The following is a 27,186-nucleotide window of genomic DNA, read 5'->3' on the forward strand; positions in this document are numbered from 1 at the left end:
ATCCCTGACCTACCAAGCCAGGGACACAGATGGCCAGGAAAATCACTTTAGATCCCAGGAGGCTTCTAAAATAATGTCTCTCAATTCTGGAGCAGCAATTTAAAAATATCAATGCCCAGAACCAAACCTCTTAAATCAGAATTCTGGGGTTAGAACCAGAGCATAACTGGTGTTTGAAAACTCCCCCAGATATTTCCAGTATGCAGCCAGAGATGGGAACTGGGCCATAGGAAGGTAGTACCAGGCTGACCTAGGAAAATGAAATGGAAAGTGGCTCACCTTTTAAATAACCTTTACTGTTGGAGCAAGGACCAGCTCTCCATATGGATGGGTAAGAACGACAGACAGAATGGGCGCTATGGCATTCACAAGAGTCTGTCTTCTGAGACCAGGCCCAGGGATCCCTTACTTGACTGTGTGCTGGGAGTGTGCTCACTGGAAGTCTGTGTTTGTGTGTGAAGGTCAGCCCTGCCAGGGAAGTAGGGTTTATTAGGTTCTGAGTTAAGGTGAATAATTCCAGGAATATTTATTAATGTATGTACTGTATGTGGGCTATCATTATATTGTATAACTATGACTTGAGTTATGTAGAATTTTAACATTCATTAGATTTTTTTTTAATTATTCAGTTGCTTCTTGGTTTATATCTCCACTGTTGTCTGGTTTCATGTCTGGCGTGCTGTTTGTACTGATCAGAATTTTCATCTTAAAGAAGGTAAGTGAGGCTCTTAGGTTTTTATTAAGTTTTAAAACTGATTTTAGTTATATCCAATAGAAATTAGTAGGGAGTCAGAGGAATGATAGTATTTTTACATTAAGGCATGGCACCCTGCAGTTCGAATTAGACTTTATTTTAAAATAGGCAGAAAGGGGTGCTTGTCCAGCTCAGTCCATAGAACGTGTGATGCTTTATGTTGAGGTTATGGGTTTGAGCCCCATTTGGTGTAGAGATTACTTAAAAGTAAATTCTTATAAAAAAAATAATGAAGCAGGTCCAATGAGTTGAGGTAGAGTACCCAGGGGCTCCCTCAGGAAGCAACATTGTAAATAGTATTTCATGCCCTGTGACCTCCTTAGTCAGCTCTCCCAGGAATTGCACACAGACCTGAAAAAAGGAAGAGTAAGTATTTCCTGAATGTTCAACAGAACACAATGTGATAGTGTAAGGATTTTGAAGTAGACTTTCATGAAACACAACTAGAAAACTTCTTTTCCCAAATATAAAGTGTTTTCTATATTTGAATGGAGAAAGCAGACTTGAAATACTGACTTTTTCTCTCCTGAGGAAAGGATAAAAAGAAGAAAACATACCTATTGGGGGTACATTTTATCAAAAATGAAATGAGATTGAAATTAGAAATTACTGAGATCCCTATTCTAGGGAAAAAACCTGATTGTATTTTTCTGACCCTTAAGGGTTTGTCTCAGTATCTCCTGCGCCCTAAAGCATGCCCTGATGGCTGTGTCCTGGCACACACTGAGCTTCTGGGGGACAGGCCTTCCCTCAACTGGATCCTCTTGTGGAGATACCGCTGTTTACCCTTGGCACTGCCTCGCAGTCTGTTGGAGGGCTCCTTCTCTTGGATTTGTACAAAGCTACATTCCTTCTCTTGGGATTTCTCCATACTAATATTTATTTACGTCTTGGAAGGTGCCACCCTCTCTTGCCTGCTTCACTTCACTTTCCTGACTTTGTTTGCCTGGAACCCATCCTTGCCTGGCAAACTCCTGCTCTACTCAGCCTTCACAGGCCACTTCCTTGAAAGCCTTTCTTTTTCCACACGATTCTGGTTGCTTTACCTCTCTCATGCTTCTGCAATGGTCCGTGCTTTCTCACCAGTGCACTGTTGTGCTGTGTGGCATTTTATTTCTTGCATGGTGGCCTGGTTGCCATCCAACTATAAGATATGTAAGAGCAGAACCATGACTGTCCTGTGTACTTTGGTATTCCAGTGATCAGCATTGTGCTTGGGAAGACACTGGTGGAGCATCTAAGAGGGAATAATGGATGCTTAGATAGGTGGCAGATGACGGATGGAGGGAGGGTGGGAGGGAGGATGGGAGGGAAGGAAGAAGGCAGATGATGGATGGATGGATCAATGGATGGAGGGAGGGAGGGAAGGGAGAGAGGGAAAGAAGGAGGTAGTAGAGGGAGCCAGGAGGGAGGAGAGAAGTCGGGTCTTGAGACAATTGGCATTTGAGTTTTAAGAAGTTATTTGGGGGGATCCCTGGGTGGCGCAGCGGTTTGGTGCCGCCTTTGGCCCAGGGCGCGATCCTGGAGCCCCGGGATTGAGTCCCACGTCGGGCTCCCAGTGCATGGAGCCTGCTTCTCCCTCTGCCTGTGTCTCTGCCTCTCTCTCTCTCTCTCTCTGTGTGACTATCATAAATAAATACAAAAAAAAAGAAGTTATTTGGGGGACACCTGGGTGGCTTAGTTGGTTAAGCATCTGCCTTTGTCTCAGCTGTGATCCTGGGGTTCTGGAATCAAGCCCCACGTCAGGCTCCCTCCTCAGTAGGGAGTCTGCTTCTCCGTCTGCCTCTGCCCCTCCCCTACCCCTACTCATGCGCTCTCTCTCTCACTCATTCTCTCTCAAATAAAATATATTTTTAAAAGATTTTATTTATTTATTCATGAGAGACACAGAGAGAGAGGCAGAGACATAGGCAGAGGGAGAAGCAGGCTCCCTATGGGGAGCCTGATGCGAGACTCGATCCTGGGACCCTGGGATCACACCCTGAGCCAAAGGCAGATATTCAACCACTGAGCCACCCAGGTGCCCAATAAAATATATATATATATATTTTTTAAAAGAATAAGTTATTTGAGAAAACATAAGGTGATTCAATGAAAAAACCCCATAAACTTAGCACTTGTACACCTTTAGAAGTTGCTGGGTGGGACTCTTTCTTTAGTAACTCTTGTCCTGAGAAAACATTTTGGAAACCAGGGGCCATAGACATTTGAGTATCTGTAAGTGTTTCGTTTGTCTTGGGGCCTAGGTTCTTGTCATGTGGTATGTGACAGGTTAGAAGACCACTGTGTCTCATCAGCAGCTCCTGCCCTGGATCCTGGCTTCTTTCTGTTCTCTGCTCTTGTCTCCCCCACTGGTCTGGCTGTGACTTTCCTGCAGTTGAATCACTTACTCACCTGCTCTTACTGGCCCTTATACCTCATTATGTTCTACACTGGCCCTTACATCTCATTAGTTTCAACTAAAGCCTCTTAACAAGTGCCGATGGCTACTTGAGACATTCTAGAATAGGTTCTTAATGGGTTGTACTGTTCTGCTAACACACTTGATTTCCATATGTGTTTGCATTTGACAGTAGGAATCTTTGACAGTCTCTATTTATCCTTACTCCTTAGCCCAAGCAACCTTTAAATTTCATTCTCCCATGGGTAGGTGGCAGACTCATCTACATGTACCAGTGTCTTAACATGCTTATTAGAAATTAGTCCCTTTTTTAATTATTCAAGTGACATCTTTGTGTTGCTGCTGTATTGAGGAATTCCCAGTCCATATTTTTTAAAGAATCTTCTGTAGATCTGCTTAAAACTCTCAATTTCAAATATTCTCTCAGCTGTTAGTCAGTGTAAAACATATGTGGTACCTTTCTTGTTGAAGGTTTAGGGAATGTGCCAGAAGCCTAAAGTCGTAAATAAATGGTTTTCTTTTTTAAAGATTTTATCTATTCATTTGACAGAGAGAGAGAGAAAGAGAGAGAGAGAGAGAAAGATAAAACAAGCAGGGGGAGGGGCAGAGGGAGAGGGAGAAGCAGGCTCCCTGCTGAACAGGGAGAGGGATGCTGGACGCTGGATGCCGGCTCTATCCCAGGACCCTGAGATCATGAGCTGAGCCACAGGCAGACACTTAACCGACTGAGTCACCTAGGCACCCCTAAATATTTTATTAGACAAAGGACCCACAGTTCTTTTAACATTCAGTTGTTGAAGGTTAAATACTATGCCTTATGAAAAGATCTTAAAAATCAGCACATGGTAATATATTTGCTTTATACATTTTAATAGAGCTAAAATGTATTATGTAATAGAGCAAAGTAAAATCTCATAGTAATGCAGTGGTATTGAAGTAACTTGGCTCTCTTAAAGTGTTCTCTGTGGGCCAAGTTCCAAAATACTGGTTGCAAGTGGATTTTCAGGGCCAAGCCTGAACTTAGCAGGAGTAGCAAGCACCACCGGTTTTGAGGTAGATGCTGAGCTCTGGGCTCCAGTCCCCAGGGACTGGCCTAAACTCACATTTCTTCTCTGTTTCTAAATTTGACATCAGCTCATGTGATTCTAGCGTTTCAACGTATCTGCCGGCCACAATAGTGCTCTTTGAAATAGTGTTTGTGTAGGAAACACGGCCTACACTGATGTGCAACAGATCACACGGCAGTGGCACGGCCCGCCCTTTGGTCCACACTGCTGTTTGAAAGGCTGTCTCTGACAGTGTTTTATAGCATTTTGCCTGTGTTGGCTCCAGATACTTTCTGAATCCTGACCTTCCTCTTTATCTCATTACCATACAGGAGGACCCTGTTCCCAATGGCCTCCGGGCACTCCCAGTGTTCTATGCTGCTACAATAGCAATAAACGTGTTTTCCATCATGTACACAGGAGCGCCAGGTAAGAAGCCATTGGAAGCTTCAATCCAGCAGGCAAGGTGTATCGCCATCAGACCTCACAGCATTGGTTAGTGGTACCAGCACTGCAGTAGGCGGACAGTCAGAAGCCTTATCTGTGCTTATTATGGAGTAGTACAAAGAGTAGTAATGCAGGGGGAGCACAAAGGCAACAAATAAACTTTCAAGCGAAAAAAAGAAATTTGAAATTCTCGTTCTGCTTTTTGCCTCACTGTGTAGCCGTAGTGGACTTCTTGTGCTGAGTCTCAGAACAGGATCTAACACCGGGTACCCCCCTGGGCTGCAGAGGAGTCTGGGGAGGGACATGGGGGTCCCCCAGACCAGCAGCCTCCACACATCTGTGCCATGCAGGGGAGGCTCTCACGTGGCTGGTGGCACTAATGCCAAACTCTTTGGCATTTTCAGACCAAAAGGTCCAGTGAGTAGAAGCTACCCTCCACCTTTTTAAGATACTGAAACCAGTGGTGATTTTATTTTCAGAATTCTTCTTCCCATTCCGGTGGCTTTTGTTCTTTCTTATAAGGTTTTAGAGGCTTGGGGTTTTAGGGTTAAAAGTTGTTTTCTTTTGTATTTTGGATGGCTAAAGAAAAACAAATATGGTATTCCTGTTGCAAACATTTCGGTATTAGTGAGCATTCTCATTAAATGCTTCTATACATGCTTGGGTAGAGAGGATTCCTCCTGTTTCTCCTTGTAGTGGCCTACAGTGAGATCCTGAATATACCCATTATTGTGCGGATATCTGCAGTCAGCAGATACGTTACATTGTGTTTGTTTGTATTTTTCTTCTTGTTAATGTTCTTTATGGATTAAGATTCAGTTAACAGGCCTGACAAAAATCTCCCTTTTTGTTCAAAAGAGAAATGGCATATCACGTGACCATTGAGACATGCCCTCTTCCCAAATGAGGAAATGGCCTTATTAATTCCTCAAACTAGGTGTCCTCAAGGCCATGTCTCTCAGATTTTATTAGACTTATCTAATTGTGTTTGTGTACAAAGTACTGCAAATAAAAAAACCTGCTTCTGAATGAATGGTGACATTATGTAACTTTCTGCTTTAGCATCTCTACAGCTTTCAAAATGTTGATCTTCAGGGTTTAAATTCCCATGGTCAGGACTCCCAGGCTTTGGGTGGGAGCCCTGGGGTAGAGCATCTTGCTGCCTTCAGTTCCATGGAAAGCACAAAGCCAACAGTCACCTGATGGTCACAGGGACAAGGAGAGCCAGAGAGGGATGGCAACGGTAGGCTCAGCAGCCTGGTAGCCCTGAAGGTTGTGTCATTCGTGGACTGGGGAGTGTTTGTCACAGGCTGTCTCCTCAATACATACGACAGTTGGAGGCAGGGAGCGCACAGCTCCACCCCACAAAGTTAACCCACTACCATGTCTGAATGTCCCAAAGCATCCACCGAGTGCTGGGCAGGCCCCAGAGCTCCAGGATGGCAGAGAGCTGCTGTGGGGCCGCTATGTGTCTCCTGTCTCCCTGCTCCTCCAAAGTCTTGTTCGTAATTACATGCTGGCTCCCAAAGCATAAGGTAATCGGACAAAAAGCTCAGCCAGTGTCAGCAGCCACCTCTTGGCTTAGTAATTTCAGGGACTGGGCAAGGAGGCTGGGGGTATCTCAGTCATACCAAGGCCTAGAAATAAGAATCAGTATAAATAAGGATGATTTATTTTTATTTCTCCATTTTGTTTTTTTTTCTACCCTCTATTCTTCTTGCTCTTAGTGGTCCTTCTGAATGTCAGAAGTCAGCTGGGGGATATTTATTAAAATTTGCCTTTTTCCTGCACTTGGCCTCATGTTTTCCATCTCTTCTTTATTGTTTCCACATCATTTGCTGCAGTTTTACTGCAAATTTGCTGAAAGAATCATCAGACTGGAGGAGCAAATATTCTAGAGAAAATAAACTATACTTCATAGAGAGGTTGTAAGAAATAAATAATATAAATTAATGCTAAGTCATAGTGAGCTGAGTTACACATGAGTTAATCCTTTTGGTTTCCTGAGCTCCTCTGGGAAAGTGGCCATGCTGAGTCTCCAAGGGCATTTTACCTAGGAAGGTGGAGAATCCTAGTCCAGCCCCCCTGCAGGGTGCCAATAGTGACACATGACAGCACGGGTGAGACACACCTGGTATACAGTACCTGGTCCCTCATGTCACCATTAATGACAGTCCTTGCTGCACATGGAGCCTACTTAAAAAAAGAAAATACACCAACCTTAATACATCCTTTCCCTTCTTTTCACTCTCTTTACAAATGGGTTCTAATAGGGGCACCTGAGTGGCTCAGTTGGTTAAGCATCTGACTCTTGATTTCGGCTCAGGTCATAATCTCAGTGCCATGAGATCAAGCTTCTTGGTGGCCTCTTTACTGGGTGTGGAGCCTGCTCAGAATTCTCTCCCTCCCCCAGCTCATACACATGAGCGTTCTCTCTCAATCTCTCTCTCTCTCAAAAAAAAAAAAAAAAAAACCCACAAAAACAAAAAAACAACTTCTAATACATTTAAAAACATGGTTCAATGTTTTTTGTATACATTTAATATGTAGGTAGTGTAAAGAGGGTAGCTACCTCTTTAATTAGGGATATTTAAAAATCTGTACAAGAATCTTGAAGATATCCCTCATTTGAACACACAGCATTTTTTTTTTTGTATATTTTTGTATTGTAGTTTGATTTGCCAGCATACAGTATAACACCCAGTGTTCATCCCGTCCAGTGCCCCCCTCAATGCCCGGCATCCAGTGACCCCATCAGACAGCATTCCCAGTGCTGGAGTTAATGTTAAGGACTTTGGTTGGGGAGCTGTGCTGTCAGGAATGTCACATCTCACCTCTCTGAGCCTCTGTGCATCATGATAAAGTAAGGACAGGAGGAGGACTTCTGTGGAGGGGCCACCACATTATGTGAGATAGTGCTGAACACAGTGCCTGGCCCGCAGTAACTCCCAGTGCGTCTTAGGGGCTCTTTTATTACCATCCATCCATCATAAGTAGTCTCATCTTTTCCGCCTTACGTTGCCAGCATGTCCTGAGTCATCCTATCTTTTTATTTTTTCCACACATGTTGGTTTGGAAAGCTTCTTACTTGAAGTTTTCCGGAGGGGGCAGGGGCTTGCCTACAGGAGAAGGAAAGAGAAGGTTGTTTTGTTTCCCTACTAGGTCAGAAAAGGACTTTACTAATATTTTGGTTCCTGGGGCACACTTCTAGAATATCCAGTAGGTGCGTCCAGGTCTTCTGTTTATTTAAACAAAAGTTAACTTTTGCCCTTCAAACCAGGATTGCATTGCCTACTCCCTCCCGTGGGGGCTCTTGGCCTGAGGGCGCTGCTGTCATGTTTGGTGAGACTGAGCTGAGGAGGGTCCCTTCAGCCTTGACTCCGTTAACTTCCTCTCAAAGTACGTCTGCCTTCCTGCTGGTCTGGAACTTACTCCTCCTGCATCCCTTTCCTCCTTTGAACATGTCCGTTCAGTAAATAGGTGGCTCAGAGGTAGAAGGAAGGAGTGAAATTCTCTAGCAGAAATGAGTGGCAGCATTAATCTTACCCTGTTTTCAGCTGTAAGAGCTTTTGATAAATAGCGTTTTCTACACACGGTCTTCAGTGAGACTGGTTGGCTGTTGAGCTCCAGTGCTGTGTTTTGATTTCATCTGCTCCTCCTTTCTAAATTATTTTGAAGTTGTTTATGTCTTAGGCTGCATCTGATTTGTTTTACTTTGCATTTGACTTGACTTTTCTCAAATAAAAGTCATTCTTCCACTTCAAAGACTGAGTACTTTAAAAAATTGTCTCTGTGTGTTTTACTTGTACTTAAAAAAAATAATTTGCAAGAGGCAAAAAATAACTTTAGGAAATAAAGTGCTCACTTGGGTTGGATACAAGCCTGAGGTTTATTTGTAATGAAAAAGTCCTCAGTTGTGCGGGACTTGGTTTTGTTCAGTTTTGAAAGAATGAGTGCTGAAATTCATTGCCTGCTGCTTTGAGCTGCCAGGGCTCATAGTCTGAGCACGCCTCTGGTGGTTGGTCAGACTTCTGAGTCAAAGTGTGGTCCCAAGCCTAGCAGCACCAGCACCTGCAGATGAGCTAAAGGGGTGTGTGTGTGTCTGTGAAAAGATGTCCACAATATGATGTATGGGGAAAATGAAATCACAGGACAGTATATACAGTATGATTCTATATATGTTCTTTTTTAAAAAAAAAAAAAAGATTTTATTTTATTTATTTTCGTGAGCCACAGAGAGAGAGTCAAAGATATAGGCAGAGGGAGAAGCAGGCTTCCTGCACGGAGCCCAATGTGGGACTTGATCCCAGAACCCCAGGATCATGCCACTGAGCCACCCAGGTGCCCCTGTTCATTTTTTTTTTAAAGGAAGAAAAAGATTCTCACAAACATTCTACACTGTATGTTTATATTTAGAAAATACTTGGAAAGAAACTCGAAATAATTTTCTCTAGAAAGTAGGTTCAATAAGGAAGAGTATGAGGAAGTTTCATATTTCTGCATCATATATACTGATATTTTCACAGTAAGCAGGTATTATTTATAAAATTAAAGCAGCAGCAGAAGAAAGGCTATAAAGAAAAGCTGAGGAGTGGGGGTATAAGGGAAGTAATATAGTTAATGTCCCATTGGTTTTATAGGAGCTGTATTTATTCTATAGATGCTTATAATGACTGTCAGGTGAAAAACAAGAGGCTGTTCTTTTGCTGCCCTGTTACATTACCAAATTGCTGGAATAATTTGTTCAGATCCAAATTCTGTCCTCATTCTATTGCACTTTGCTCTCATTATCAATGACTTTTCACCATTTTCCTGCATTCCTTTGTTTTTTATTTTCCTTTATTTTTTACTCTCTTCTCTGCTTCCACCCTCAGTGATGTGTTTATCCTCTACTCTCCCTTCCAGTTTCTTGTGACTTAGGAGGGTGACTTCAGAGCTTTCTGGTCACTTCCCAGGCCAAACTGATGGCAGAGGAGGTTGTGATGATAGAGCTACAAGGGGCAGGTGGTATTGTGGCTTATTGTCTCTGCCAAAGATCAAAAGAGTCTTGTAACCAACTTTAGTTTTTCTCTTATGAATGTTGGTCCTGACACCTGCAGAATCCTATGGGACTTGAACAGAATGCATGGAGATGGACTTGGAAGGAATACATAAAGCAACCCTTCTCTGCTTTTGTTGTAGGCTGTGCTCAGCATGGATGGGAAAAAATAGTGCCTGAGAGCAAATGTGTTCACTCATTAAAAATAGATAGATGGATAGATTATAGATAGATATATAATATATAAAATCTATGAAGATATCTATATATATCTATATATATCTCCAAATTGTTTCTTCCTTGCCACAGTATCCAGAGCCTGCCTCTCTTAGATAAGATTAACACATGAAGCTAAAAGCAGCACAGTTAACAATTTTATCATCAGCTAAACCAGAAGGCATGAAGGAAACCTCTTCAGAAACTAAATACTTTTAAGCTATGAGAGTGATGGGTATTGATGTCAATTGGTCAATTTGATGTTGCTAATTAACAGTCACTACTCAGTTTGGCAAGAAACAGCTTTGGTGTGATCTTTTATCACATGTATTAAGACACTGACGTGAAGTGGTAAAGTAGAAGCCAGGAAGCCTGGTCATAGGCACAGCCTAGTAAGGTGAGCCTGAGTGGTTTTACGAGTGTCAGATTGAGGGGCAGAAACAGAGCTGGAGCCGAGCGGTCAGCTAACGGGGCCCAGCCCCACCTGCGTCCACAGCTTTCTGATGTCAGAGCAAGTAGTGGGAATCGTCTGGCCCTAAGTGTCTGCACTCCCACTGGTGACACCTTAGCTATAATTAAGCTAGGTGATTCTGGTTTTTTGTTTTTCCTATTTACATATGCTAATCCTGGCTCTCACTTATAGTACTACCTACCTATTCTACCTCTTAGAGTTACCAAAATGTTTAATAATACCTTAGTTGAGGGACGCCTGGGTGGCTTAGCAGTTGAGCATCTGCCTTCAGCCCAGGGCGTGATCCTGGAGTCCGGGATGGGGTCCCACATTGGGCTCCCTGCATGGAGCCTGCTTCTCCCTCTGCCTGTGTCTCTGCCTCTCTCTCTGTGTCTCTCATGAATAAATAAATAAAATCTTTAAACAAAAAATAATACCTTAGTTGAATATCTTTCAGTGGGTTTGTATGTATAAAATCGTTAACAGGGTAACAAAGTCTACATCATTAAAGATTTATTTAATCCAAGAGCAAAGGGCAGGGTTTTAAGTAGTTCATTCCTTTAAAACTTTTAAAACATGTTTAACAGTTTACAAAAGTCACATGCTTATTATGTGTTTCCCAAGTCAACAGTACAAAAATATATGTAGCGAGAAGTGAGAGCCCTTCCAATTTCCTGTCTCTCTACAGGGGTAGCCATTGTATCATTCCAGAGCTTTTTCATACATTTGTGTGTATGGTAGGAGTTTTATTTTTTATATGGGGTTTTATTTTTTTAACATAAATTGGATTGTGGTACACATCCAGGCAGCCTTTCTTATTTACTAGATCGTGGGCCTCTTCCCTTATCTATAGATGTAGATCTGCCTCATTTTTATGACTCTGTCCTATAATTATTTCACATCTTCATCATGACGCACATACTCATCCTGCACATTCTCACTGTTACCAGTAATGCCATGGGAGTATTCTCGTACATGTCTGTTCCTTCCTGTGCAAGCATGCTTGTGTAAGCTGCGAACGTGTGAGTGCAGGTTAAGCGTTGCCTGTTGCCACCCATGACAACCCGTGATGTACAAAATGCAGAGTGATGAGTTCTGGAGACAGTACAGTGCCAGGAAAATGTGATGTTCCTAAGCCGCGTGCGCTTCTGTCCTTCTATCGGCTAATGTAATTGCAACCTAGTGTGCATTACTGAATTTTAATGAAAAGGTCTCCTCTGTTGTGATGCCACAAGTTAACACTTCAAAGAAGAGCGGAGTTTGAAGGTTACATGTCCTTTTAGAAGACTTTTGTTTCCATGCAGACTTTAAAAAGGAGCATGTGTGTGGTCAGAGTGTCACGGCCACTTAAAGCAGGGCTGCCGATCCCTGAGACGGCCAGATGGGCAGCAGGCAGCAGTATGCGGTGAGGGCTGAGGGGCTGGTGACAGGCAGCAGGTGGCAGAATCCTCTCTGTGTGTCCACTCCTGCATCTTGATGTTGAGACGATGGGTAAATGGGTTTATTCCAACGTAATACGCTGTTGGTGCCACATTGGCGAAATGGGACTAGTTGGCTCGCTACTCAGTTTAACCACATAGCAACAAGGTGTAGCAAGTCTTGAACACACAGCTTCCCACCCCCAAAAACTGTAGCACTTTTTTTGGTTGAGACTTTTATTAAATACAAAATCCAGGTGATTTTTTTGGATTTAGGAAATGTAAAGTATGTTGGCATGAGGCTTGACCTTTCAGAACATATCCACTGACACCACTGCTGTCCTTTCTCCCCAGTGCTTGGTCTGGTCCTTCCCATATGGGCAATAGCACTCATCTCGTTTGGTGTCGCGCTGCTGTTTGCCCTTTTTGTATGGCTCTTTGTGTGTCCATGGATGCGGAGGAAAATAGCAGGTAAGGGCTTTTTTATTCTCCTGATTTACAAAATCCCTCATTCCTGGGGGCTTCAGGTATAATCCACAGGTACCTTTACTAACACAGGAAACTGGAACATAGCACGGAGTTACTTGCCCCATCCTCCTCTCTTTGCTCCTGACTGCTTTCCAGCTCAGACTTTTCGTAGTAGCTTGTGACTTGGGTCAGCAATACAGTCCTGGTTGCCTCGGATAATTGGAACTTAACTATTCAGTCAGGTTCTACCAGCCTGATGAAAAACAGTAGTCTTCAGGGAAATGCAGATTCACACTACAGTAAGATACCATTTCATACCCACACAAATGGCCGAAAGTACGGAGACTAGTATTTCAAAGCATTGATGAAGAAGTGGAGTAACTAGAATTTTCGTGCATTTATGGTGAAATGGAAAATGGTACAACCACTCCAGAAATGAGAAATTTCCTGTAAAGTTAAGCATATCTTTACATTACCCAGTAATTTCAAGAAAAATGAAAACACACATTCATAAAAAGAATTGTATGCAGCCATTCTGTTATAACAACTAGAAACAATCCAAATGTTCCTAAATAGGCGAAAAGGTAACCAAATTGTAGTATATTCATACAGTAGAAGCCTGGTTAGCACTAAAGAGAATGAACGGCCCATAATATAAAGAATTTCACAGACATTATTTTGAGCAAAAGAAGCCAGATTACAAAAGAGTATGCACCAGGTCAGAAAGCTGCCAGAGTTGTTTTTCTGACATTAACAACATAATTCCAAGGCTTGAGGCCACATGTTTTTAATAAGGGCTCTCAAAAGAAGTATTTACTTTTGGCCTCAGCGTGTGCCTTATAGTGTGTTTAGTGTGGACATATCTGAATTTGAAAACCCACATTTCAAAGCAGAGCAAAACACATGAGACCCCGTATAGTTATGATGCCCGTTCTTACCAGATTGCTTTATAGACTTAACACAATATAAATTAAAATTCCAGCAAGATATTTTATAGATTTAGACAAGCTGCTTTTAAAATCTGTATGGAGGGACGCCTGGGTGGCTCAGTGGTTGAGCATCTGCCTTTGGTTCAGGATGTGATCCTGGGGTCCTGGGATCAAGTCCCACATCTGGCTCCCCACAGGGAGCCTGCTTCTGCCTCTGCCTGTGTGTGTCTCTGCCTCTTTCTTTGAGTTTCTCATGAATAAATAAATAAAATTTTTAAAAATAATAATAAATTTTAATTTAAAAAATAAAACCTATATGGAAAAGTAAAGGAACTAGGATAGCCAGAAACAATTCTGAAGAAGAACAAGTGGGATGATTCATACTACTCAACTCAGGCTTAATATAAAGCCACCAGACTGTGTGGTATCAATGAAGAGATAGAAGCCCACGTTACTAGAACAGACGAGTCCAGAAACAGGCCTGCACAAATATGGCACACTGATTCTCACCAAAGTCAGAGGCACTGCAGTGGAAAAAGTTGTCTTTCAACAAATGGCATTAGAACATTTGGACATCTGGATATGAGAAAAAGAACTTTAACTTAACCTCACACCTGTAAAAAACAGTTAACTCAGAGCACATCATAGATTTAAATGAAAATAGATTTAAAAAATAGAAAGTAGTAAGAGTTTTAAGGAAAAAAATAAAATGTATAATATTTGTCCATATTTCTTGAGCCATTCAAATTGGTGTATTGTGATATCTCATGATTTTATTTATTTTTTTAATATTTTATTTATTCATAGAGATGCAGAGAGAGAGAGAGAGAGAGAGAGGCAGAGACACAGGTAGAGGGAGAAGCAGGCTCCATGCAGAGAGCCTGACGTGGGACTCGTCCAGGGTCTCCAGGATCACGCCCTGGGCTGCAGACAGTGCTAAACCACTGCGCCACCAGGGCTGCCCATATCTCATGATTTTAATGTACACTTCTGTGATGACCAGCGACATGGAGTACCTTTCCATGTACTTATTTGCCATTTGTATAGCTTTACTGATGGAGTAGGTGTTCAGGTTTTTTGCTCATTTTATAACCACTCTTTTCAGAGATTTCTCTTTATGTTCTGAATACAAGTCCTTTGTCAAGGGATTTGCAAATACTTCCTCCCAATCTTAACTTGTCTTTTCATTCCCTTTATAGTGTTTCTCACAGAGCAAAATACTGTTAAGTTTTTAATCTTGATGAAGCACAGTCTATCAACTTCTTTTTTTGTAAATTGTATTTTGGGTATCACATCTAAAAACTCTTTGTTTCATTCACAAAAGTTTTTTCCCTTTTTAAAATTTTTATAAAAATTATAAATGTTATAGTTTCACTTATATGACATTCTGAACAAAACCACACTACAGGTACAGAGACCAGGTCTGTGGCTCCCAAGGAGCTGGGCAGGGGATCTCACTACACGGGCAGCTTTGGGAGGTGATAGAACCTCTTTGTATCCTGATCCAGGTAGGGGTTACACGGGTATAAACATGTCTGAGGATCAGGACGGACAAGCATATGCACGTAGTCAACTTACTATGTGTAAATTTAAAAGTTAATAGTAGGGCAGCCCAGGTGGCTCAGCGGTTTAGTGCCGCCTTCAGCCCAGGGTATTATCCTGGAGACCCCAGATCGAGTCCCGCGTCAGGCTCCCTGCGCGGAGCCTGCTTCTCCCTCTGCCTGTGTCTGTGTGTGTGTGTGTGTCTCTCTCTCTCTCTCTCCTTTCTGTGTATTCTCATGAATAAATAAATAAAATCTTTTTTTAAAAAAGTTAATAGTAAAGAGATCCACATTAATGCATACTACTTCAGACTGGATAGTAAAGCCACATCAATAATGGATTGAAAACTAGCTGCTGGCTTCCCTCAAGTTAACCCCGCCCCCTGCTCTCTGCTGAGAATAAATATCACCTCCTCCATTCATACAGAGTAACAGCCTAAGGCGAGCCCCTTAAAACATACTGCTTGTCTGATTTAACCACATACTTAAATGCTTTGACTTTTAAAGGCTTTTCCTAATAGCAGAACATTTTCATCAAAGACAAGATAAAAATCTTTACATTCCAGCTTCAGGCTATACTGTGACAACAGGGAACTAATATTGCTCCCCATTCTGGCTTCCGAAAGAGTTTTTTAGTTTTTAGTTTTTTCAATCAATGCCATATTTTGATATTTCAGTATATATTTCTTGTTTGGTTATTTTAAGTACACATTAGTGATTAAGGACACAGACCATTAAAAAAAAAAAAAAAAAAAGGACACAGACCATAAAGCTAACCTGTCTGCATTTTACCCCCTTGGTGACTCTGGGCAAATGACTTCATCTCTCTGTACCTCAGTGTGCCCATTAATAAAAAGCAGAGAATAATGAAACCTGTCTCTTGTAAGTGTTAACATTTTTTGCTTATTTATTATTGTATCTTTATAAATATTATCTTCTCTCATTTTGATTATAAGCACCTTGTGGTCAGAGATCTGTGTGTACCTTTTTTTCCTGTAGTGCATAACAGAAATGTAGTGTTAGAAGGTCTGTATTTCTGAGAGAGAGAGAGAGAGAGAGAGAGAGAGGTGTGATAGAGATTCTGTGAGTGTATCCAGCAGAAGAACTGAGAAGATAGTGCATTTTAGTTCTATACATGAGAGCTTAGAAATTTGCCCAGGAGAATTTACAAGCAGCGAGATCATTAAATTAGCCGTACCATATCTCAGATCTGATTTAAAAGAATACTGTAGATCTTTAAAGCAGCTTTAAAAAAAAAATCTCTTCTCTTTGAAAGTAAAGGATTTTCAAAAGTGAGTAGAATCTCTCTGTTCCTTTTTGGAAAATGATTTACTTGTTTCCTAATATTTGGTGACCTGAAGAAGTCAAAGATCAATGATTTATTGAATGGAAGAAAACCAAAGATTATAACTAATATCTCTGAAGATAAAAAAGGATAAATATTTCAGTGATTTTGATTTTAGTTTAAGAAAATAGAAGACCAGTCCAGATGGTTGTAGGATTACAGAATGTTAGCCCTGGAAGGGACCATGGGGACTGGATCTAGCTCTCTCTGTTGGTTTTGGAGGAGATAGCTGAGGCCTGAGCCCCACTCTTGTCCTCAGTAGCTGAATTTTCTGGCTTGCATTTCCCAGATAATTAAACTCTACACTTTATTTTTTCTATCTAGCTATAACTATTTTTTTCATTTCCAAAGTAAGTACTAAAGATAAATATTCATTTTTATATTTTAAAACTTGCAGTTATGACTATATTTTCTTTAGGCAAATTACAAAAAGAAGCTGCTTTATCACGAGTGTCTGATGAAAGCCTCAGCAAAATTCAGGAAGTGGAGTCCCCAGTATTTAAAGAGCTACCAGGTGCCAAGGCCAATGACGACAGCACCGTCCCTCTCACGGGGCTGGCTGAGGAGCCAGCTGGGACCTCGGAAGGCACAACAGTGGGAAACCACCCCCGGGCCTCCTACGGTAAGATGTTGGCAGAGGATCTGGGTTTGCGTGGTGGCGGGGAGCAGGTCCTAGGGGCTGCTGGCGGGGGTGGGGGGGGTAGGGGGGTGGGCACCAGCTGGTCCTGCCTCCAGATAGCTAGGTTGTAATGCACCAAAGCGTTCCCCAGTTTTGTTTTGGGAGAACCCAGGGCGTAAAGAAGTGTCAGGAGACCATGCAGTCAACAGAGCAGGCTTACTCTGGTCCTGTGCTTTTCTTCCAAGACCTCTGTGTAGTCTCATCAGTGGCACCAGGGGCCTGTGCACCACCCTGCACACTGCCCCACGCATCTCCTGGGTTGCAGGCACCCAGCTGCTGGAGGTTGGCCCTTCCAGCTTGCTAATAAGCTTGCCTCCCTCCTGGAAGACACAAGGAGAAACTGAAATTGAACCAAGGAGGTCGTCCTGCTGTAGAATCACAGACACCTCAGGAAACATCTACTATTGTCCTGCAGGTGGGGGGGAGAAGGGGGTCTTTCATCTTCTAACATTTGTGGATACCGATTGGCGAGTGCCAGCCTCTGCCAGGCCTGTCCGGGCCTGCCCACTTCCCTGCAAGATGGGGACCTGGCACCTACTTCCGCTTCCCGTAGGTGTGGTCTCACACTTGGCCCGAAGAAAGCAGATGAATTTTTGCCCCACTTAACTTAATTAGCCTTTAAGGAGCACCTAGAGTATCTGTCTCACAGTGAACTGGATTTTGTCCCTCATTTATGAAGTTTGCCCAAAATAAGTTCCTTCTAAGGATTCTCCCTTTGTTGGGCACTAGAACCAGGAAAAAAGGGCTGTGGTCATTTTTGGAAGACACTTTTTAGGAGAAAAATCACATCATTTTCAAAAGCCATATTATTCCTACGTTTCCAAGTTTCCTTTATTTCAACCATATTACATGTCCTTTATAGTTAATTTGGAAAAGAAAGCATGTGAAAAAATTGAGAGTGCCCCATAACCCACATCTCCAGAGATAACCAACACCACAAGGAGGGAGGAGTGACTCCTCCCGGAAGCGGGGTATATTTGGAAGGCGAGACAGGCAGCCTCTCGTTAACCTTCCAGGCCGGGCGCTGTCCATGACCCACGGCTCCGCACGCTCGCCCATCTCCAACGGCACCTTCGGCTTCGACGGGCACGCGAGGGGCGACGGGCACGTGTACCACACGGTCCACAAGGACTCGGGGCTCTACAAGGACTTGCTGCACAGGATGCACGCGGACAGGGGCCCCGAGGAGAGGCCCACCCAGGAGAGCAGCGTCCGGCTGCTGCGCCGCAACAACAGCTACACCTGCTACACCGCCGCCATCTGTGGGCTGCCCGTGCACGCCACCTTCAAGGCCGCCGAGTCGTCCTCGGCTGCAGAGGACAGCGAGAAGCTGGTGGGTGACGCCGTGTCCTACTCGAAGAAGAGGCTTCGCTACGACAGCTACTCGAGCTACTGCAACGCCGTGGCGGAGGCCGAGATCGAGGCGGAGGAGGGAGGCGTGGAAATGAAGCTGGCGTCCGAGCTGGCGGATCCCGACCAGCCCCGAGAGGACCCTGCGGAGGACGAGAAGGAGGAGAAGGACACAGCCGAGGTCCACCTCCTGTTCCACTTCCTGCAGGTCCTCACCGCCTGCTTTGGGTCCTTCGCGCACGGTGGCAATGATGTAAGGTAGGTCCACCTGTGGCTCCGCAGCGGTGCCAGGTGCCGTCCTGGGTGTCTGGGTGTCGGGGTGCCGACCCCGCCCCGGAAGTGCGCAGGTAGGGAGTAGGTGGGGGTGCCGGGCCGGATCAGCTTGGGCATCTGTGGGAGCGTGGGCCGAGGACAGTAGGTGCACAGGCGGAGGCAGGAGGGAGACAGCATGGACAGTAAAGGCAGCGGGTCATAGGGGACTGAAATATGTAGTCTCTGTTCTCTTCGTACAGGCCGAGAAGCCCTAGTCAGGTCACTTGTTTTCTGAAAGCCTTGGTATCCCAATCTGTAAAACGGGAGTAAAACTACTACTGGCCTCAGGGAGTTTCTATGGGGATTAAGTGAGATGTTTTATTTAATGTGCTTACCACAGTGCTCCTCCCATGGTCAGGATCCACGTATTTTCTTCATTACTATTACTGTTACTATGATTATCATCAGGCCTCATGTTTCTGTCCAAATCAGGAAAATGTGCTGTTGTTGTATTTCTTATTGCCCAGATACAAGAGTCTCCATTTAATAGCTGTGGGTTTCCATGCACTGCCTAGCCACGTGCAGTTCAATTTCTGTTCTTCTTAAAAGAAGTTGTCCTACCAGACAAGAGGCACTGACATCTTAGGTGCCACTCACTGTTATATAGGCGTTGCCATGTTATTGTATTTGACGCATTGTATTCTGTCCTTTGTTTTTCGACTGCCCCCACACACACCTAGCCCCACTGTACTTCCTCCTCCTGATCTAAAATTCTTCATTGGGGGGCGCCTGGGGGGCCCCATCAGTAAAGCATCTGCCTTTGTCTTGGATCTTGATCCCCAGGGTCCTGGGATCGAGTCCCTCATCAGGCTCCTTGCTCAGTGGGGAGCCTGCTTCTCCCTCTCCCACTGCCTGCTGCTCCCCCTGCTTGTGCTTGCTCTCTCTTTCTCTCTCTCCTCCCTCTTCCTCTCCCTCTCCCTAAAGCAATGTAGACACCAACCCATAGGTCCAGGAAGCTCAGAGTAGCAAGAAGGATAAATGCCCCCAAGAAACTATACCTAAGCATATCATTTTCAAACTAGAGTATCAGATTGGAACACTTGGGTGTCTCAGTGGTTGAGCATCTGCCTTTGGCTCTGGGCGTGATCCTGGAGTCCTGCGATCAAGTCCCACATTGGGCTCCCTGCAGGGAGCCTGCTTCTCCTTCTGCCTATGTGGATAAATGGATAAATAAAATCTTTAAAAAAGAAAAAAAAAAAAGGAAGGAAAATGAAAGATAAATTCCTGTAAGAAGCCAGAAGAAAAAAAACTTACAGAGGAACAAAGATAAGAATTACATCCATCTTCTCCTCAAAACCATGCAGTTGAGAATAAGGGGAAATATTCAAAGTATTGAGGGAAAAAAAATCCACCAACCTAGAATTACATACCCTGTGAAATTGTTCTTCAGAAGTGAAGGAAAGAAAGACCTTCTAAAGTGAGCAAAAACTAAGGGAGTTTGTTGCCAGAGAAATATCTTGCCTTGCAAGAAATGCTCAGAGAAATTCTTCAGAGAAAAGAAAAATAATATAGCTCAGAAACTCAGATTTACATAAAGATAGGAAGAACATCACAGAAGGATTAAGTTAAAGGTAAAAATAAGTGTTTTTCTTATTCCTAATTGGTCTAAAAGATAACATTTCAAAATGATTCTAACAGTGTATCAATTATTCAGTTATGTATGCTAATATGTATTATGTATACAGTTACCTAAATATAGTTTAATATATAAACATATCTCAACAAATTAAAAGGAATAGAAATAATACAATGCCTGCTCTCAGACCACAATTGAATAAACTATACACACACACACACATCCATACATACATACATACACACAACTGTATATGTATATATGTACCTACATAGATAACTATATATGTATGTATGTATATATAATTGATTTTTGAACAACATGAGTTTGAACTGTTCAAGAGGAGAGAAAATGAAATCATACAAAATGCTCAATTAAAGGGCAAAAAAAAAATTGGAAGACAAAAATAGGAAACAATAAGGCCAACAAATAGAAAAGAGTAACAGATTTGGTAGATATTGATCCTCCTACATCAGTAATCATTTTGAATGTCAGTGGTCTAAATGCATCTATTAAAAGACAGAAATTGTTGGACTGTGTCAAAAAACAAGACCCAAATATATGTTGCCATAAGAAATCCACTTTAAATATAAAGACACATTCTGGGGATCCCAGGTGGCTCAGCAGTTTAGCGCCTGCCTTCAGCCCAGGGCATGATCCTGGAGTCCCGGGATTGAGTCCCACATCAGGCTCCTTGCATGGAGCCTGCTTCTCCCTCTACCTGTGTCTCTGCTTCTCTCTCTCTGTGTCTCTCATGAGTAAATGAATAAAATCTTTAAAATATATATATAGAGAGAGAGAGAGACAGACAGACAGACATTCAGTTTAAAAGGAAATGGAAGGAGGAAAATGTACCATGCTAACACTAATCAAAGGAAAACAGAAGTTACTATATTAATTTCAGACAGAACAGACACAGAAAATTAGTAAGGATATGTTGAATTCAATAAACTCATCAAATCAACTGGATATAACTGACATCTGTGGACTACTACTTCATCTAACAAAGCAGAATTCACATTCTTTTTGAGCTTATATGGAACATTCAGCAAGATGGGCTATATTTTGGACCATAAAACACACCCGAACCCATTTAAAAGAACAGAGCTAATACAGTGTCTGCTCTCAGAGTACAATGGAATTAAACTAGAAATCCATAACAGAAAGATAATTGGAAGATCCCAGAATACAAGAAGAGGAGATAACACACTTCTAAATAATACATGGATCAGAGGATAAATTTTTAAATATTTTAAACTAAATTAAAATGAAAACACATCAAAATTGGTGGGATGCAGCAAAAACAGTGGTTAGAAATTTATAGCATTGGATGTATATATTAGAAAAGAACAAATATATAAAATCAGTAGTCTAAATTCCTATCTAAGGAACCTAGAAAAAGAGGAGAAAATTAAATCCAAAGTAAGCAGAGGAAATAATTAGAAAAGAAATCAGTGAGATTGAAATCAGGAAATCAAAAGAGAAAATAAGTGAAACCATAGGCTAATTCTTTGAATAGATTAATAAAGTTGATAACCCTCTAGCCAGGCTAAGACAAAGAGAGGATATAAATTACTAATATCAGAAATGAAAAAGCAGACTTCAGTAATGAACCACTTTGTCCATAAATTTGATAGTCTAGATGAAAAAGACTAATTCCTTGAATGACACCATTTGTCAGAACTCACAAAAGAAGAAACAGACTATCTGAAAAGGCCTGTATCTACTAAAGAACTTAATCATATAATAACTTTCCAAAACAGAAATCTCCACACCAAATGAAAAATAAAAAATTAAATAAATATATAAAAATAAAAAATTAAAAAATTAAAAAATTAAATTAAGAAAAAAAAAGCTCCGTGCCCAGATGGGTTCACTGGTGAATTCTGCCAAACATTTAAGGAAGAAATTATGTCAATTCTCTACAGTCTACTTCAGAATATAGAAGGAGAGGGAGTACTTCCTAACTTATTCTGTAAGGCCAGTATTACCTTATTACCAAAGCCAGAAAAGACATTGACATAAGAGAAAATACAGACTAGTGTCTGTCGCAAACATGGATGTACAAATCCTCAACAAAATATTAGCAAACTGAATCCGGCAGTGTATAAAAAGAATTACATGCCATGACCAAATGATGTTTATCCCAGGTATGCAAGTCTGGTTCACCATTCAGAAATCAGTTAATGTAATCCATCACATCAATAGGCTAAAAAGGAAAAATCACATGATCATATCAATAGATGCAGAAAAATCATTTCACAAAATTCACCACTTATTCATGGTAAAAACTCTCAGTAAGAATAAAGGGGAACTTCCTCAACTTGATAAAGAATATCCACAGAAGACCTACAGCCCACATTATAATTAATGATGACAAACTGAAAGCTTTCCCACTAAGATCAGGAGCAAGGCAAGGATGTCTCCTTTCACCGCTCCTTTTCAACATGTACTCTAAGTTCTAGATGATGCAATAAGAGATGAAAAGGTATACATACAAGGATTACAGACCGGGAAGAAAGAAAATGGTCTTTACTGATGACATGATTATGTAAAAAAATGGAAAAGAATCAACAGACTCCTGAAATGTATAAGCAGTTATAGCAAGGTTGCAGGACACAAGGTTAATAGACAAAAGTCAGTTGCTTTCCAACATACCAGTAATGAACAGGTGGCATTTGAAATTAAAAACAGAGTACTGGGTGCACCTGGGTGGCTCAGTCAGGTAAGTGCCTGCCATTGGCTCAGGTCATGATCCCAGGGTCCCAGGATTGAGCCCGGCATCAGGCTCCCCATGAGATGAGTGAGGAGTCTGCTTCTCCCTCTGACCCTCCCCTCTCTCATGCTCTCTTTCTCACTCTCTGTCTCTCTCAAGTAAATAAAACCTTAACAACAACAAAATCAAGAATACTGTTTATATAATGAAATCCTTAGGTATAAATCTAACAAAATATGTATAAGATCTAGATGCAGAAAACTACAAACCTAATGAATAAAATCAAAGAAATGGGGAGATTTTCCACATTTAAGGATAGAAAGACTCAACATTGTCAAGGTGTCAGTTCTCCCCATCTTGATCTATAAATTCATTACCATCCCAGCAAGTTATTTTGTGGATATCAACAAACAGTAAAGTTTATAAGGAAAGGCGATAGACAGCTGCACGCCCCTGCAGCATGAGGCACTGCTCTGGATGGACCAGCTCTGCACCCTTTCTTAGCGACATGGCCCACATCTGCTGAGGGCACCTTTACTGTCCACAGCAGGTCATAATCCCTCCTGTCCCACCCACACTGGGCTCCAGTCTAGGGCGGGCAATAAAAGTGGTCTCCCTCTTGCTCCTGGAAAAAAAAAAAAGGCAATAGACTCTGATTAGCCAACACCTTACTGAAGGAATGGGACAGAGTGAAGGACCAATACTACCCAACATCAAGACTTATTAGAATATAGCTACAGTAATCAAGACTGTGTGGTATTTTTTTTTAAAGATTTATTTATTTATTCATGATAGAGAGACAGAGAGAGGCAGAGTCACAGGCAGAGGGAGAAGCAGGCTCTGTGCCGGGAGCCCGACGCCGGACTCGATCCCAGGACTCCAGGATCGCGCCCTGGGCTAAAGGCAGGCACTAAACCACTGAGCCACCCAGGGATCCCCGACTGTATGGTATTGGTAAAAAGAATAGTTAGTTAAATCAGTGAAACAGAATAGAGCTCAGAAATAGGCCCCCATAAATATAGTCAGTTGATTTTTAATAAAGGAAGAGCAAAGGAGATAGAGTGGAGCAAAGAGAGTCTTTTCAACAAACGGTGCTGGAACAACTAGACATCCATGTGCAAAAAAAAAAACCCTATCTGGACATAAACCTTACAGCCTTGAGAAAAAGTAACTCAAAATGGATCACAAGCCTAAATGTAAAGTGAAAAACTATAAAACTCCTAGTAAGATAAAACAGGAGAAGACATAGATGATTGTGGGTATGGAGATGACTCTTTAGATAAAACACCAGTGGCACAGTCAATAAAAGAAATACTAGATAAACTGGGCTTTATTAAAATTGGAAACTTGTGTGTTGTGGAAGACGGCGTCAAGAGAATAAGAAGACAAGGCAGAACCTGAAAGAAAACATTTACAAAAGACATATCTGCTAGAATAGTAATATACAATGAACTCTTAAAACTCCACAATAAGGGCGCCTGGGTGGCTCAGTCTGTTCATTGTTGCCTGCAGCTCAGGTCCTGGGATTGAGCCCCATGTCCGGCTCCCTGCTCAGGAGGAGTCTGCTTCTCCCTCTCCCTCTGCAGCTCCTCTTGCTTGTGTTCTCTGTCAAATAAATAAAATATTTTTAAAAAAACCCACAACAATAAGAAAACAAACAACCCAATTAAAAAATGGGCCAAACACCTTACCAGACACCTCACCAAAGAATGCAGTACCCAAGTGGCTTGGTCAGCTAAGCATCCAACTCTTGGTCTCAGCTCAGGTGTTGATCTCAGGGACATGAGCTGAAGCCCCTAGTTGGGCTCCACACTGGGCATGGAGCCTACTTAAAACAAAACAAAACTGTGGCATCCCCCAAATCAGTCCACGTGTGCCTGCTAAGGGCCTGAGTGACAGTGGGTTGAGGGGAAAGAACATGAGCACCTGAGTCCTGCCTCGCTGCTGACAAGACTTTGGCATCCATTTGCTCCAGTAAAATGGAAGCAACAATACCTAGTTGCAGGGTGGGTGTGAGAAGTCACGTTTAGAGACGGTGTTTGCAGTCCATCACATGGGTGCTGACACAGCTGCCCGACCGGTAGCCAGTATTAGTAGCAATGCTGGTAATGACAATGGAAATAGAGGAAAAATGGAAGAGAAAAAAGAACTGAGTTTTTGTATCCACTTGTGATATTTCAGTACTTTAAAAAATTAGTAAGTCACACACCCAGGAAGGGGGCTACTGTAAAAAAACAAAACAAAACAGAATGACAAGTGTTGGTGAGGATATGGAGACACTGGAGGTCTCGTGCACTGTTGGTGGGTGTGTAAATCGGTGCAGCTGCTGTGGTAAACAGTCTGGAGCTTCCTCAAAATATGAAAAGTAGAACCACTGAAAGATCCAGCAAGCTTACTTCTGAGTATGTCCCCAGAAGAACTGCAGGCAGGGTCTTGAGGAGGTATCTGCACCTCCGGGTCCATGTGGCATCATTCACAGTAGCCAAGGGGCGGGAGTGAGCCAAGTACGCGTGGCAGGTGAACACTGCACAAGATGCCGCTGTACATCCAGTGAGTGTTTGGCCTTGAAAGGGGACTTGTGCTACCATATGGATGAGCTCTGAGGACATCATCAGAGTGAAATAAGCCTGTCACCAAAAGGCCCGTACTGAATCCTTCTACTTCTGTGGGGTACCAAGAGTAGTCTGGCCCCTAGAAACAGAAAGGTGGTGGTGAGCCACCAGGGGAAGGGGCCAAGGAACCAGCTGTTCTGTGGGTGCCAGATTCTAGATTTGCAAGGTGAGGGGGTCCTAGAGATCCACTGCACAGTGGTGTGCACTGCTTACCATGACTCCACTGTGCACTTAAAAATGGTTAAAGTAGTAAGTCCAGGGTTTTTTTTCACCATAATAAAAAAGTTAATAAACCATTTCAGTCAGCACTAGGTTGCCTGGGCGGTGCACAGACACAGTCAGATGGACTTTCTTCCAGCCCGGCAGCCACCGTGTGTCATGCACGGGGCCTTGTGCGCCACCACATGTGTGTCACTCGTCTCTTTTTCCCTCTCAGTAATGCCATTGGTCCCCTGGTGGCTTTGTGGCTGATTTACGAGCAAGGCGCAGTCCTGCAAGAGGCAGTTACCCCTGTCTGGCTGCTGTTTTATGGAGGAGTTGGCATCTGTACAGGCCTGTGGGTCTGGGGCAGAAGAGTGATCCAGACCATGGGCAAGGACCTCACGCCCATCACGCCTTCCAGGTAAGCTGAGGGCTGGCAGGATGGCAGGGCCACTGTCCTGTCTGAGGCCCCAGGCCGAGGTCCCAGTGAGGCAAGGGCTCAGCACCGTGGTCGCCCCCGATGCACCGCACACCCCCTCCATCCATGGGGGCAGGTCAGGGAGAGAGTGCGAGGTGGGGAGAGCAGGAGGGAGAGCCTTTGGGGAGCAGGAGGGAAGGGGAAGAGAAGCCCCAGGCCTGGCCCAGGCCAGGCTCCCCTCCGGTGTCACCCCTTGGGAGGGGGAGGCCATGGGGATGCACACTGCCTTGTGCCCAGGGTCTGCATTTGCTGAAAGTTCCCTGCCACGCCAGCTTCACGTGCAGGATCGAAGCAGCTCAGAGCCCCGGAGGGCACCCCCACACACAATCGCTCCGTGTGTGACCTTCATACGCTAGGGGTTAAGGACACACACACAGGACAACTTGGAGAATACAGTGAAACTTGGAACTACCTGTCCTAAGAAGTCTTTTCCCCTTTAAAACCCACTGTAATGAAAGACTCTTTTTAAGATTGATTTGAAGAAAAATGAGCTGAGAACAAAATTCCCTTTTTTGCAGTAAGTACACATTGAAAAAATGGGAGGACATTTTTTTTTCTCTACCGCTTTAGAAATGACTAATTTAGCATTTTGTACACAGCAGGGATTTCTGACCCAGTTACTACAGTGTGTGTTTTTTGAAAACCTATAAGAAAAAGGTGGCTTTTTAGGGCTGTAAACAGTATACTGCACAGTTTTAGTGTGAATTGTTGCCCTGATGCAGCAGTTCCTTTTCTGTTAATGTCATCTGGCCCAGTCAGCAGCCAACAGTCATCCCAAAGAATGTTCTGGTGAGACTCTGGCCCTGGGATGTCAGTGGGGCTGATACAGAGAGTGCCTGTGACTGTGACGTGTCTCTTGTGCCCCTCCCGCAGCGGCTTCACCATCGAGCTGGCCTCTGCCTTCACAGTCGTGATCGCCTCCAACGTTGGGCTTCCCGTCAGCACCACACACTGCAAGGTAGGTGTGTCCGTCGGGCTGCTGGGGCTGGTACACAGTCACCCAGCAGATCTGAGAAGAGCTGGAGGTGCCTGGTGTAGGGTTGGTTGTGCAAATGCAGGATGGAATTCCTTAGAATGGGGAGTGTTGGAGCTGCAAGGAACTCAAAATATTAAGGAAGAGGAAATGGTCTTGGTACCATTTCTGGGATTTATCTGGGGTCACCCAGGAAGGAGCCAGGACTAGAACTCAGGTCTGCCCAGTATCTGGA

At 43.1% G+C, this 27,186-nt stretch overlaps 1 protein-coding gene across 39 annotated transcripts in view; it reads left to right on the forward strand.

Annotated features, from left to right (window-relative positions):
- Positions 1–27,186, forward strand: part of SLC20A2 (solute carrier family 20 member 2) — a 101,432-nt gene that overhangs the window by 64,597 nt on the left and 9,649 nt on the right. For 34 of the 39 annotated variants that reach the window (XM_072763399.1, XM_072763397.1, XM_072763423.1 and 31 more), the window contains 7 exons: positions 630–715; positions 4,534–4,630; positions 12,126–12,242; positions 16,473–16,676; positions 17,750–18,341; positions 25,736–25,921; positions 26,852–26,936. In XM_072763399.1, the coding sequence (XP_072619500.1) occupies positions 630–715; positions 4,534–4,630; positions 12,126–12,242; positions 16,473–16,676; positions 17,750–18,341; positions 25,736–25,921; positions 26,852–26,936 (1,367 nt within the window). The remainder of the gene's footprint in view (positions 1–629; positions 716–4,533; positions 4,631–12,125; positions 12,243–16,472; positions 16,677–17,749; positions 18,342–25,735; positions 25,922–26,851; positions 26,937–27,186) is intronic. The other 5 variants (XM_072763431.1, XM_072763429.1, XM_072763432.1 and 2 more) reach the window with 1 other exon arrangement.

The sequence above is a fragment of the Vulpes vulpes genome, chromosome 7 (assembly GCF_048418805.1).
Source record: "Vulpes vulpes isolate BD-2025 chromosome 7, VulVul3, whole genome shotgun sequence".
NCBI lineage: Eukaryota > Metazoa > Chordata > Mammalia > Carnivora > Canidae > Vulpes > Vulpes vulpes.